The 15,100-nt window shown below is 39.6% G+C and overlaps 1 protein-coding gene across 1 annotated transcript in view; it reads left to right on the top strand.

Annotated features, from left to right (window-relative positions):
• LOC150080194 (protein Aster-B-like) overlaps positions 1 to 15,100 on the top strand; it is a gene marked incomplete in the record, with an annotated part of 482,184 nt that overhangs the window by 187,517 nt on the left and 279,567 nt on the right. Inside the window, 1 exon segment of the mRNA XM_090380640.1 lies at positions 2,940 to 3,043. Coding sequence (XP_090236766.1) covers positions 2,940 to 3,043 — 104 coding nt within the window.

The raw sequence follows: 15,100 nt of genomic DNA, 5'->3' as shown, positions 1-15,100 counted from the left end.
TTGCCACATATGCTGCCTCTAAAAATATCACAATCAGTCCATATACAAGACTTTGGTGGAATTCTGAACTCAAAATGAGTTTTCAGCCGAAGCAACAGCTCCATCGCACATAGAAACAGTTGCAAAATGTCAATGATCGCATCGTTTATTCAAGGGCACGGGCTCAAATTAATCGCCTGAAATCTGAGGCAATCAAATTATATGTTAACCGTGATCTGGCTAAAGGAAAAAATCCATACCAGAATGTGAATCTTCATTTTCCTTTGCAACTTGATCCTGAATTGTGGCTCGATTTCGTCACAAGATTTAACCGTAATCCTACGCCAAACTCAGATTTGGCTCTACTAACAAAGCCCACCCAGCAAGAAGTGTTGAACATCATTCAGATCACAAAACAACAGCTGATCGTTGCCATCTCTATCTGCCTCGTCAACCACCGGTGATGATGGAGTTCCCCAATTCATGCTCAAATGCCTAAGTCCTTACATTATTCAGCCACTTTTAATTATCTTCAACCAGTTACTCTTGAACCAGATTTTCCCACAGCAGTGGAAAATCTAACTCATCAAACCTTTAGCCAAAGTTCAGTCGTCATCAAAACCTACACACTTCTGACCCATCTCCAACCCCTCCAGCCTGCTGAAGCTCCTGGAGAAGACCTTACTCTCCATCCTCACTAAGCAGATCTTGCCCAGTAATCCAGCCCAGATTCACTGCTCCCTTCCAAACAGATCAACGATCACCAATCTGCTAGCCACCACGAATACTATCTTGTCAGCATTCGTAAAAAGGCACGAACTAGCTGTTACTTACCTAGACATTGAGGCTGCATTTGATGCCATCCAAGTAAACCAACTACTCACTCTCCTGGAATGCCACTTCCAGATCACAGGGAACATATTATGCTTTCTCTCCTCTCTTCTGAATAACAGAGTTATAAAGCTTCATACAGGAGATCGCACCCTTACTAGATCCGTCACCGCAGGAGTCCCACAAGAAGGGGTCCTTTCCGGCCTTCTGTTCTCATCTATTATCTTCCCACTGGTTGCACATTCTCGATGTCTACTGAGCTATGCAGATGATATCAAGATACTCACTCCCATCATCCCTGGTCAAGACCTCGATCTGGTAAAAACAGAAATTAACAACACTCTCACTGCAGTTACATCTTACCCAGTTTGGGCTCAAGATCAATCCTGCTAAGTCCGAATTCGTGGTGTATTCATTGAAGCAAATTCCTTCTTCTCTCCAGTCTTCGGTCGGCAGCACCCTCATCCCAATTATGTCCAGCCATCGTGATCTGGGCATTCGACTCCAAACTTCAATTCAACGCCCACATAGCCATGCTCCTCACACTTGCTTCAAGACTCCGGTGGATAGCAAAAGAGCATCTCCTTCATATCACAGATAAAAATAAAAAGACAACTGTGAGGTACATAAGAACAGTTATCTTTCCACCTTTACTCTATGCTGCTGAAATTTGGGTGTCAGCGGCACCGTCAATAAAGAAACCACTCTTTGCCACAGAATTCTGGTTCCTAAAGTGGGCCAACAGGAAGCACAACCTTCCAGCTCTGATTCGCACCATGCAGCTTGCCGACTCTCTCGGGATTCCACGGCTTCCCATCTTAGTTGACGACCAACGCCTCCTAGCAACAGTCAAGATGATAACAGGAATAATTGCAACACCTTCATTCTGGGATACCTGTGGCTGGAGGATTCTCCCTGCTGCCCTTAGAGCCAATCCTGAGCTCTACTTGCATTCAGCACAACTCCATCTCTTGGACAGGTTTCTCCCTCAGCAAATGCTCAAAAAAACCCAGGCACTTGATGCCGACCTGAACAAATTCGCTGTTGACTGGACTTACCGGAAAAAAATTATGACTAGTAGGACTAATCAGCAATGACTGATGTGTACCTTGCATCTGTTCCTGTCTGATTGAGCTGGTGCTCTTATCTCGATGTTATGTCTGCTCAATCAGACTTAACTCTCGTAAGGAGTTCTCTCCTTTGTATTAAAATATGTTTTCGTTTGTAAAATTACCTTTTTTTGTAAATAATTGTTCGATTTTCCTGGAAGTTTCGGGAGGCTGTAAACCCCTGGCTTTATGGCCGTGAAGGGCAATAAAGATTATCTCTCTCTCTAATTAAGCCAATTTGATTATATATTTACAGTAAATTCTCAGTATACTTCAACCTAGAAAAACTGGCAAATGGCAAACAGAAACATTCCGTTCCCTTGTTAACGTTCCGTTCAATGTAACCGTATATCTATAATTAGCTATATTATCATTTTACTTTTACTATTTCATTTTATTTTTATTTTATTTTATTTTATTATATGTATTTATTTATAGGGTACAACAAAGAAGTCCAACTTGAGTTAATTAAGTTTGGCACTTTGAACTAATGAGTATAGGCGCCTCCGTAGCCAGGTGGGCAGGAGCAGCAGTGCATAGCATGCACTTCTTGATTAGACCGGGGTTCGAGCCCATGATCACCAAATACCAAGGATGCGGAAAGGTCAGGGAATGACCACCGCATACCCATGGAACAATATGGCCTTAGTTGCTAATGCTCCCAAAAACCAAATAACAAACAAAGAAACAAACTAATGAATGAGTATAGCTTTCACCCCTAATACTTTTGTCCAATTTATCTAGTTGGTATTATAATTAACTAATATATATATATTACTTCAATAAAATGTTATATTCAGTTGTAAGTAATTGTAAATTATAATTCTGAGACATGTTCATAATTCGAAGTATTTTTGAAAGTCCTTGGCTTACATTTTTATATAAAAGCAGTTAGAGATTTTTATGCTCTAGATGTATTTCTGCAGCCTTTTTAAAATGTATAAAAAATGTAAATATTATTACTTCAAAAATTTTTTGCATTATGAATTGTAGAGCTAAAACTAATATTTTTGTTTTCAGATTATTCATGTGCCTTGCAGAAAGATATTCTTGTTCATGGAAGACTGTATGTATCACAAAACTACATTTGTTTTTATGCCAACATCTTTCGCTGGGAAACTTTTGTGAGTTTCTTATAGATCATTATATGTCATATATAGACTGATAAATGAAAATACAGCAATACCCCACACAGCACCGATATTGGTATCGAATCTGTTCCATTTTATGTGAAACATTTTATGTGAGGTATAATTATAATGGGTTTTAATTAAATGCGCACTAGAGAAACAGTCTATAAACAAATTATAATAAATCTATAAACAATTTGTACTTGATAACCAATTAAAAGAATTTGAAATAAAAAAAATTGCAAAAATTTTATTAATGAAAAAGTAACATAGTAAAGTGTAAAGTGTGTTAGTTGTCTGATGGCACTGGGGGTTTCCCCCATCTCCACGTGGTATTCTTTGTAAGTGACACAGAACTCTGTGGTGGCCAGAGATTTAAAAAGTGTGTGGGGAGTGGTTTGTTGTGTAGTGTTATGTTCTGTTGTTTCTCTGACCATTTAGCCGTTGGGCCTGTATTGGGACCCACCGTTGCCCACACTGCATTAGGAGGCAGGTCAGCCACCCAGTAGATTATTTAAGTACTCTGGCAGGTCCCACCACCTATTTTCCGAGAATTTCAGTGGCAAGGCCTAAAAAAAAAAGTGGGGGGGTGAACACTAGAAATTGGAAAGGCTGAAAGAGGTTTATGAGAAAGCGGTTGAATTTTTTGACACTGATTAGAATTTGGCGGCATTGTTAGGCACGTACTCAGTCAGTTTAGTTAGAGTGGAGGAAGACTGGAGGAAAACAGGTAGAAGAATGGGGATGATGAATAGGCATCCTCAAAGATGTCAGTGAGGACAAGCCCACCAAGCAAAGTATGGGGGAGGCAAGGAGGGGAGAGACAGAGACCTGTGTCTGTCTCTCCCCTTTTATGGTCGTGACCTCCAGAAATGTGCTTTAGAAAAATATCACAAAGGCGTTTAAAATTGATTCTTATAACGAAATAGATGATAATGATGAAAATGTAGCACATTTTAATGATTTGAATTGTTACAATTTACAAACCACGCTCACTACCTTTTATATCGCCTTACGTTCATGCTCGTGACCTTAAAAATGACATTTTAGAGAGAGAGATAAAAAGCTTAGTTATACAGCGAAAATTTCAACTTCTGAGATCTTGAAACGAATTACCAAAAAACAATGTGTTACTGGGTTCACATTATGATATTTTAATAATACGATGGTGTTTCTGGAACTGATTAATATCGTAAAGCGAGGTACACTGTATTGTATAGCTACGCATGTGATTTGGAATGCGATATTTATGAATGTTTTACATTCGTTTTTCGCAATTAATGTTCATATTTTTGATTTTGTTGATACTTGATACTTGGGAAAAAAACTCATAAAGAAAGAACTTCCTGTACACACACACACACACACACACACACACACACACACACACACATATATATATATATATATATATCTGATAATTAAAATAAATATGATATTTAAATAAAATCATCAGCCAGTAGTACGGCAATAATGCAGAGCGAAATGAAACGCAAAATAATATAAATAAACAAACAGGGAAGGGAAAGTAGAGATAATAGGACAAAAAGGTAGTCCATAATCCCCTATATAATTTAGTCAATTAAGTCATTAAACCCAATTAATAAAAAACAATATAAATTTAAATAATGCCAATTATAAATAATTTAGCGGTACCGCCCTTGAAGGTACCAGTTCCAAAAGACGTGAAATATCACCAAAAAAGGGTTAAAGAAACTACCAAAAAACTAAAATATCAAAATAATAGACTGACCATCATGCCCCATATCGACAGAGGACCACGAGGCCAATAATGGTCATGGAGTCGCTGCATTTCAATCGTCATACAAATCATCGCAAAGGCAGAAATATCGAAGAACCAAACCACCCCTCCATTCTCCGATAGATGAACCAATGCAGAGGATTTGCATGGCGGTGGTCCTTATGCAGCGAAAATAATCTATAGAACAGACAGCACTCTTGATCAGAGCCACACCACTGACATAATGCAAGCTTAACCAGCTTATATAATAGAAAGGAAAAGAATAGAATTACCTTTTACCTCACATAATATATATATATATATATATATATATATATTTATTTATATATATTTTTTTTTTTCACTCACTCATTCATCTCTTTCTCACACACCAGGGGGGATGCAGTGGTGTGTAATGTAATTTAAATAATGATGCTTAATAATTAAGCTAAATAAGAAAGATTATAAAAGATTAAAACTAGGGTTAGTGTGAACTTAACTTTACATTTATGGTTTGTATTCTTTTTCTCACACACTTACACTCTTATTCATTCTTCTAGCTTTCATTTCATTTGTTTGACTCTTTCTTTCTTCACTGCACTCTCTGGGCACTTCAACTTACTATTATTCTTCAGTTGTGGTGCAGGCCTAGCCACAAGTTTTTTGCAGGCCAGGGGAGAATGCAGTCCTAGTGTTGTTAGTAAATGTTTGTTAGTATATATAAAGTAGTGTAAGTTATTATTAACTTTGTATTCTTTCAGCCAATTACAATTGCTTTTCCACTTATTCCCATTCACCATAACACTCATTCACTCTCTTTCCCTCGTGCTGAGTCCGTCTTTCATTCACCAAAACTGGCATTTATTCCTTTTTACCATAATTCCTAATTCACTCTTTCACTCATTGATCAGCCTATTCATTCTGTCTTTCATTCTACTTGCATCCCCTTGCTACCAGCTTACTGATATTTTTCAGCTAATCTGCTTCCCTGGCTGCCTGTACATCTCCCCCCCCCCCCACATGGTTACTTATTTTGTGTGGGGGCCCCAGGTTCCTACTCATGGCAGGGTAATCCTAGGGGGTACCCAGGTCAATCCGGTTTTGTCATGTCAAGGTGGCCGACCGGGCTAGCCAAGTGGGTAAAGTACCTGCCCGGCAACCCAAAGGTCGCGGGTTCGATTCCCGCCTCGGGCTTGGATCAAAGTACTGCAAAAACCTTGGGAGGTGCAATATGGCCACAGAAGCCGATGCGCCAACAACTACCAAATCAAAAAAAAAAAAAAATGTCAGGGTGCAGAATACTGCTGTCCTGACAGTTATTAAGTCATCATCTGGGCGTGGTGGGAGAGACGTGGGCAATTTTAACTATTGATTATTGTTTAATTTCCTGGGGGCTGAATTGCTATTCTTCGGATTGTTCTGTGCATTTCAAATACTTTCTGTGTGAAGGTTGTAAAGGCTTTATAATTTTCCTCTTCTATAATGAATAGATGTTCTTCTCACCTTGGAAGGGGACCAATCTGTGCTATTAGCTGTGTTCTGGGGATGTCATAAATTGTACATTCATATAGAATGGATGCCCAGTCTTCATTCTCGCCACAGGTGCAATTTGGGTCATCAGTCAGCCCTTGGGAGGTTAGTTTTGCCTTTAGGGAGCCGTGACCTGTCAATATGAATGTTTTAAAAAGTCCAGGGGCATACCACTTAGGTGGCTTTGGGCTGAGCATTGCCACCCATGGCAGAAACCTTTTGGTAACTAGATCTCTGGTTTCCTGCTCCCATTTTGTTTGACATAGATCATGGAGCTCTGTGGCTATTCTTTTTCTTTCAAAATTGAAGGTGCTGGCTGTATCAAGGGCTATCCCCAGAAATTCTGTGGGTATACCCTTTTTAAGTCTATAATACAAGCCTCTTTTGGCTACTTCCAGTTAAAGTGGGAGAGCTCTGGCCAGCAACTGTAGAGCAGGTGTTGTTACTGTGCAACATGCTCTGGTAATGGTGAGAAGTATTGTCCTTTGTATTGATTCTAATTTATTCCTGTTTCTTACTATGGCCAAGCAGGTAAACCACACACTGGCTCCATAGGTGATAACAGGTAGGAACATTGCACGGTGTATGATTGCGAGTCTTTCTTTTGAGTCCTCAGTCTGATCGACTGATCCTGGAAATCATACCTGCATAATTTCTCACTTTCTTCGCCAAATAGGTCAAATGAGGATAAAAAGTTAATTTAGAATCAAAGACCACTCCAAGATATTTTAGTTTTGTAACTATTTTTATAGTAGTTGTGTTAATTTTAATTTGTGGATGTCTTCTTATGTCCAAATTGCCTTTTAGAAGTATTTGTTTGGTTTTTTCAGGCGATATTTTGAGCATGTGCATTTGTGCCCACTGCTGCAGCTGCAAGAGGGCGGCATTTGATATTTGCTCTACAACCACTTGCGTGTTTCCTTTTACAAGGAAAATCATGTTATCTGCAAAGGCCAGGCTTTCCACAGGGCCCAGATCCAAGGCCAAAAATTCGTAGAGAACAATGTTCCAGAAGAAAGAGCCAAGGATTGAACCCTGCTGGCAGCCTTTATTCACAGGGCGTGTCAATTCCTGGAACCTTCTGCGCACTGAGACACTTCTGCCTGTAAGGTAGTTGTTTATTACCTTATATACGTTTTGTGGGGCATTTGCGTGGCGGAGTCTCCTAAGGACACTAGGCCACCAGATTGAGTCAGATGCCCCAGCAAAGTCAATAGAGATTGCCAGCATATATTTCTCCTCTGAGCTTTTAACTGTTGTCAGCAGATGCTGCATGGCATCCTCCGTAGAGTTGCCCTGCTTAAAACCATACTGATTGTTGGAATGTAAACCTGCTTCTGTGTAGTATTGAGATAATCTGCGATATATTAGTCTTTCTTATATTTTCCCTAGTACAGGGAGTAGAGCTATTGGTCTATACGATTTAGGATCAGCGCGGGGGGGGGGGGATTTCTCATGGTTTTTTTAGAATTAATTTTAATACAGCTTTTTTCCATATTTTTGGGAATATACCTTTTGTCATACAGTTATTGTATGGTGCTGTTAATTTGTCTGGTGCTATTTCCACTAATTTTTTGATAACCTCAACCTCTAAGAGTCCAAAACCTGGGTATTATTGTTTTTGGTTTTAGAGAGTGCTATTTCTAAGTCTTGTATACAAGAGGTTCAATATTGGCATTGCCATATTCAGTGTTTTCTTTTATAATGTCCAGTTGGGTGGGGGAATGATCCCAAGTTTTGGTCTGAATAATACTGTCTACGATGTTATTTACGACGTCTGCCCAACACAGGGTTGGGGTTCCATCTGGTTTGACAGTAGTTTCTAAGACATCTCCTCTTGGCAGCTTGTTGGTCACTATTCTGTAGACAACTCCCCAAGGGTTATTGTTTCCAATGGTTCCCACCAAGTGCCTCCAGCATTCCTTTTTCTTGTCTCTTATGAGGGCTGTATACTGATTCCTGAGAGTTCTATAAGAATCTCTTAGTGCATTCACTTCATTTTGTGGCCAAGATGTTCTGGCTCTTTGAAAATTTCTCCTCGCCTGGTGCACCCTTCTCCTCAGTATAGTCAATTCAGGGCACCACCAGGGGACTACCTGCTTCCTTGGTTTTTCCTGTGGGATAGACAGGTCTGCTGTTTTTGTTAAAATGTTTATCATAGTCAGTGCTTGCTTGCTTGTCCCGGGCTACAGTTGCCTGATCTAGACCACTTATTTTCTTGTTTTTGCAGCTGAGCTGCTGTATGTTCTGCAAAAATCTGCCAGTTTGCCTTTTTGAGTTTATACCTTTTGATATCCAACAAGGAGTGTTGGGGTGTTTGTAATTGCCCATTTAGTTACAGACTAGTCCACTTTTACTAGTCTGTAATTTTATTAAAATTACAGACTAGTAAAATTGAATTGGTGGCAAGAGTAATAACATCAATGTCACTCTCCCACATGGTACTGCATGAAACGGTAACATAGTGAGGGAGGAGAAAAAAGCTTTATTGTTTATTTAGGTAGTTTAATAATGAAGTCTGGTGAAGTTCTCTTCTTCATTTTTTCGGCATACAAGTCTTTCTAGCGTTGAATCCCATTTTCTAAAATTTGCCATACCTTGATGCTACATTCCACATTCGGATCTCCATTCATAATCGCCTTGCAGGCCATTCCAACCTCTCCCCCCCCCCCAAAAAAACTTTCTTCAATTGTTCTGTTGAAAATTCTGTTGGTGCCATTCAGTGTTATCTGCTTCAGAATTGTTTTCCTCTTCTTCATATGCAGTTTGCTCATCAATTTCCAGGAGAGTTGCATTATCATCTAAGTCATCTTCCAAGTTTGCAGACGATATGAAGGTTGGCAGGGTTGTTAAAAGTTGAGCAGATGTGCTGAGAGGTGGCAAATGAAGTTTAACATTGACAAATGTAAAGTACTACATATGGGAAGCAGTAACCCCAGAGTGACGTATCAACTCTGTGGTACTACACGGACAGTGGTAGAGAACGAAAAGGACCTGGGGGTAATTGTGCAGGCAGATATGAAGTTTTCTGAGCAGTGCAGACGGTCTCCAAGAGTGGTGTTATGGTGTCTTGTCAATGATATACAGGAATTTTTCTAGCAGGGATAAGGAGGTGATTATCCCCGTGTATAAGGCAATGGTCAGGCCCGTATACCTGTATACAGTCCTTGAGTACTGTATACAGGTCTGGAGGCTTCATTTTAAGAAGGATGTACAGCTGTTGGAATGAGTACAGAGAAGGGCAACAAGATTAGTGAATGGAACGAAGGGTTGCTATTACAAAGAAAGGCTTAAATTTTGCAAATTACAGTGTCTGGATACTAAGCACCTGCGAGGTGATCTGATTGAGGTGTATAAAGCCTTGAATGGTTTGAGCATGCTCAATGCTGATGGGATTCTTCCTCTTGCTCAGAATAATCACCTGAGAGGGCGTAGATTGAAATTGAGGAAAGACAGATCTAGGATAAATGTGCGGAAGTTTGCCTTATCCAGTGGGTAGTTGGTTGGTGGAACAGACTTCCATTCTTTGTTGTGGAAGTTGATAGCCTAAATAAATTTAATGCTGAGCTGGACAGGTATTTAAAACGAACGAAGGGGTGAAATGGGAGTTTTTTTTTTTTTTTTTTTTGGATGATTCTGCATAAGCTTGCTTTCTTGCATCATATGCCTCTACTAATGCTAATCTGCAGTCACGTACATTGGCAGTGAGGCCTGACGTAGCTGAGTGGTCAGGAGCGCGAGTGCAGTAGCACACGCTCTTTGAGTAGACCAGGCTTCAAACCCGTGACTGCTAAATACAACTAACGATTTGTATTGATTGATGTATACTGACCTGGTTGTCGTGCCAGAGTATAAACAAGAACATTGGCAGTGTCCAAGTTTCGAATCTCAAACTTTTCCGATCTTCACAATATCTTCGGCTATTGTCTGAACTTTAATTACAATCTTTTATTACAATCTTCTATCCATATTAATAAAAGACGTTCGATATTAATCAATAGCAAACTTCTTTGCTTAGTTATCACTTTCATCATGTAAGATACTGTAGAAATTTCTTTCTATTTTTACTGATCTTTCTTTCGAATAATTGTTCACACACTTATGCTCCATTCATTCCATTTTCCCGTGCTATTTTAGCATATGATGAACCATCTTCATGGCACTTGATAATATCAAGTTTTTTTTCTAATGTATGCCATTTATGTTTAGTAGTGCCACTGCTTTCATTACTTTTTCTTTTTTTAACTCATCGTTTTGTATTTAAAGGGGTAAAAAATAAATTGTGAAATGAAAAGTTTGAAAAGTTATCACGTCATCTCATCAGGATGGAATTAAGAATACTGAACACAGTTGCACATTGCTGCTGACTGCCTGAGGGGAGCTATTGTAACATGCACATGTGAGACAATAGAGTTGGCACATAAGCATATATGTACGCATACCTAGGCTACAACAATGCATATATTTAGTACGTCTAGGTATGAGTTTTAATATGCACAGTAAATTGTCTACTTAAACATAATTGAAACTGTGCTGTAGTGAAACTCTTGTTGTGTGAAGCCATGTTAAGCAAGGTATTGCTGTAGTTTTTTAGCCTAGATAAATGCAATCAAAATGATAATTGATAATTTTTGGTTTAATTTAAAGGAGCTATTAATTGCTAATCTGACTTAATAATTACATCATATAAACACTATTAAATATGCAGACCCTTAGAATAGATTTGTTAGATAAATTATTAGTACATCTGATTGGAAATTGTCACAAACAATTAACACAGTTGTAAAGATAAACTGAGAAGTTGCAATTTATTAACAGTTGCATATGATGCTAGTCATCCATGTTAATCTGGATTAGTGCTACCCATATGTAATACTTTGCATTTGTCAATGTTAAAACTTCAACTGCCATCTCCCAGCCTTTCTGCCTAATTTTTTTTTTATATCTTGTTGCAGTAGCTTACACTGAGTACTCTCATTAACCACTCTGCCAACTTTGTATCATCTAGAGAAGCATATGATTCCAGAAGGCAAGCTTATAAAGCATCAACCAACAAAAGTCCCTCCATATCCTCCAATAATTTCATTTGTCTAGCGTTTCCTTGAATTTAATCACTCTTTCCACTTCCACAGCAGCAGATTAAAGTTTGTTCCAAATATAAACCACCCGTTGACTAAAGGGAAACCTCTGCACATCTATCCTGTAACCATGCTTCCTCAATTACAATTGTGTGTAGTCTGAGCAAGAGGAAGGAAGCCATCAGCATTGTGCTTGCTCGATGCTGATGTCTTCCTCATGTGACTGATTTTAGTCAATAAGCATTAGTGTCATGCTTATTAGCATTAGTAGAGGCATTTAATACAAGAAAGCAAGCTTATGCAGCATCAACCCAAAAAACAAAACAAAAAAAAAAATACGTCCACTTCACCCCTCTGTTTGTTCAAAATACCTGTCCAGCTTAGCCTTAAACTTATTTAGGCTATCAATTTCCACGACAAGGGATGGAAGTCTGTTCCACCAACCAACCACCCGCTGGCTAAAGGAAAACTTCCACACATTTATCCTAAATCTGTCTTTCCTCAATTTGAATTTATGCCCTCTCATGTGATTATTCTGTGCAAGAGGAAGAATTCCATCAACATTGAGCATGCTCAAACCATTCAAGGCTTTATACACCTCTATCAGATCACCTCGCTGGTGCCTAGTCTCCAGACACTGTAATTTGCAAAACTTCAGCCTTTCTTCTTAAGAGCACCCCTTTGTTCCATTCACTAATCTTGTTGCCCTTCTCTGTACTGTTCCAGCAGCTCTACATCCTTCTTGAAATGAGGCCTCCAGACCTGTATACAGTACTCTAGGTGTGGCCTGACCGTTGCCTTATACAGGGGAATAATCACCTCCTTATCCCTCCTAGGAAAATTCCTATATATTATTGACAATACTCCATGAGCTACTCTTGCAGCTCGTCTGCACTGCTCAGAGAACTTCATATCTGCCTGCACAACCACACCCAGGTCGCTTTCATTCTCTACCACTGTCAGTGTAGTACCACAGAGTTGATATGTTGCTCTGGGGTTGCTGTTTTCCATATGTAGTACTTTATATTGTCAATGTTAAACTTCATTTGCCACCTCTCAGCCCATCTGCTCAACCTTTCCAGATCCTGTTGCAACAGCATAGTGTCAGTAGTGTCCTTGACAACACTGCCAACCTTCGTATCGTCTGCAAACTTGGACATTAAGCTTGATATACCATCATCAATATCATTTATAAATACAGAAAACAATAATGGACCCAACACTGAGCCCTGAGGGACTCCACTAATAATATTAGTCCACAATGAGCAGTGTCCATTGATTACCACTGTCTGTCTTCACCCCCTCAACCACACCTTTATCCATAGCAGCAATTTGCCTCCAATGCCACAGTGCTCCAATTTGTGCAGCAGTCTTCCATGTGCAACATTATCAAAAGCCTTTCTAAGATCCAAGTATATAATATCAAAGTTATTCCCTGCATCCAGTTCTTTTGTGACTGCATCATAGTATCCAATCAAATTTGTTAGGCAAGACTTTCCCTTAACAAAAAAATGCTGTGTCCGAGCTGTAACTGAAGTCTTGTCTAGATGACCCTGCAGTGCTTCTTTAACCAGTTTGTTTGTTATGAGCATTAAATACTAAGGCCATATTGCTCCGGGATATGCAGTGGTCATTCCCTGACCTTTCTGCATCCTCCGTATTTGGTTGTGACGGGCTCGAACCCCGGTCTAATCACGAAGCGTCTGCTATGCACTGCTGCTCCTTCCCACCTGGCTACGGAGGCGCCACTCTCGTTAACCAGTGCTTCCATTAATTTTCCTGGAACAGAAGTTAAACTCACAGGTCTATAATTACTTGTGTCAGCCTTTGATCCTCCTTTGTGAATTGGGGTCATATTTGCATATCTCCAGTCTGTGGGTACCTGCGCTGAGTCAAAGGAAGCTCTCATAATTATGGCTAAGTGTTTGCTTACTTCCTTTGCTGCCTCCTTTAATATAACTGGATAGATCCCATCCACCCCAGGTGCCTTTCTTGTGTTTATATTCAACAATTTCTCCTCCACTTTACTCTCAGTTATTACAAGATTCTCTAGCTTACTGCCAGAGTTGAATATACCTCTGGCATTCCCCTCGCTGAATAACTCCTCATGTGTGAATGCCAATGCAAAATATTCATTTAATTTGTTAGCTACCTGAGCAGGATCATCAACAGTTGACCCATCGATACCAAGTGGACCAATCTGATTCATCCCCTTCCTTCTAGAGTTTACATAAGTAAAGAACTCTTTGCTGTTTTTCTTTGCATCCCTTGCCAAAGATTTCTCTTAATGTGCCTTCGCCTTCCTAACCTCCTTTGTAACTTGGTTACAGATCAACTTGTATCTATCATAGGCTTTTGTGTCACGTGTTAATTTGTATCCCATGCATTTTTCTTCTCTGTCGTGTGTCTCATTAGTTCACATTTAGGCCTAAACCTTGAACAATATTTCTTAGTTGGTATGTAAAACCTAGTAGCTTCCAAGATAAGTTCTTTGAATGCTTCCCATTTTCAATTTGCTGTTGGTAACATCATCACTTGGTCCCACTGTATAGAATTTAAATACTGTTTCAGTCAATCGTAGTCGCCTTTACGAAAGCAATAACCCTTCCCTTTACCCCTAATGGTAGATACCTCTTTGAGTAAATCCCACTTCAGCACACTGTGATCATTGCCACCTAGTGGTTCATTTATCTGCAGATTCTTAATGCATGAAGAATCACTACTGATAATCAAATCAAGAGTATTACTCCGTCTAGTTGCCTCCCGAACATGCTGATGTAGAAAACAATCATCCAATAAATCCCCAAAAGCCTTGCTAGTGTGTGAGTGACCAGCCCCCAAATTCCAGTCAATATTTGGGAAATTAAAATCCCCCATTATAAGACTCTCTGATTTACTGGCCCACTCTATTTCCCCGTACAGTTTCTTATTATACTCATCAGAGTCATTAGGCCTATAGCACACTCCTACTCTCAATTTTGATCTCCCAATGCATATGTCACACCAAACTGACTCGACACTGCACTGTCCAGCGATGTCGACTGGCTTCACTTCCTTGGATTTTATGTGTTTCTTAACTAATAGCATAACCCCTCCTCCCTTTCTATCCTTTCTGTAGACGTTGTACTCCCCAATTCCAGTTCTGCATTTGTTATATCTGTGTACCACCACGTCTCTGAAATCCCAACAATATTTGCCTTTGATGTTTTGAGCAATACCTCAAATTCATCAAATTTATTTACCAAACTCCTAGCATTGGTGTACACGCAAGTATTCATGCACTTGTTTCTATTCTTATCTACCCTAACACAACCCACGTGTTTACTTTTACCGCAATGATTCCCAGCAGTCTCTGAAATATCCTGCATCTTATTTTCCACGCTGCTGTTCATTCCAATAGAAGCAGTGCAAGAATCTCTTTGACCTCTGGCAGTGGCTACTGTTAATCTATTAGTCTTTGTCTCCCCCCAAGCTAGCAGTTTTCCGACCCACCTAACACTGCCTCGATAGCATCAGCAAATATTCTTGCACCCTTTCTATTTAAGTGTATCCCATCCCTGTAGAAGCAATCTCTCCTGTTAACAAGTACAGTCCAGGCTGAAAAAAATTCTACCCCTTGAGCCTTGCACAATCTTTCCAGGGCCGAATTTAGGCCCTATAATACACTCCTACTCTATTTTGTTTTCCCAGTGCTTATGTCAA

The sequence above is a fragment of the Mastigoproctus giganteus genome, chromosome 9 (assembly GCF_048544385.1).
Source record: "Mastigoproctus giganteus isolate SK-2022 chromosome 9, ASM4854438v1, whole genome shotgun sequence".
Lineage (NCBI taxonomy): Eukaryota > Metazoa > Arthropoda > Arachnida > Uropygi > Thelyphonidae > Mastigoproctus > Mastigoproctus giganteus.
This window is presented reverse-complemented; position numbering and strand designations above follow the sequence as displayed.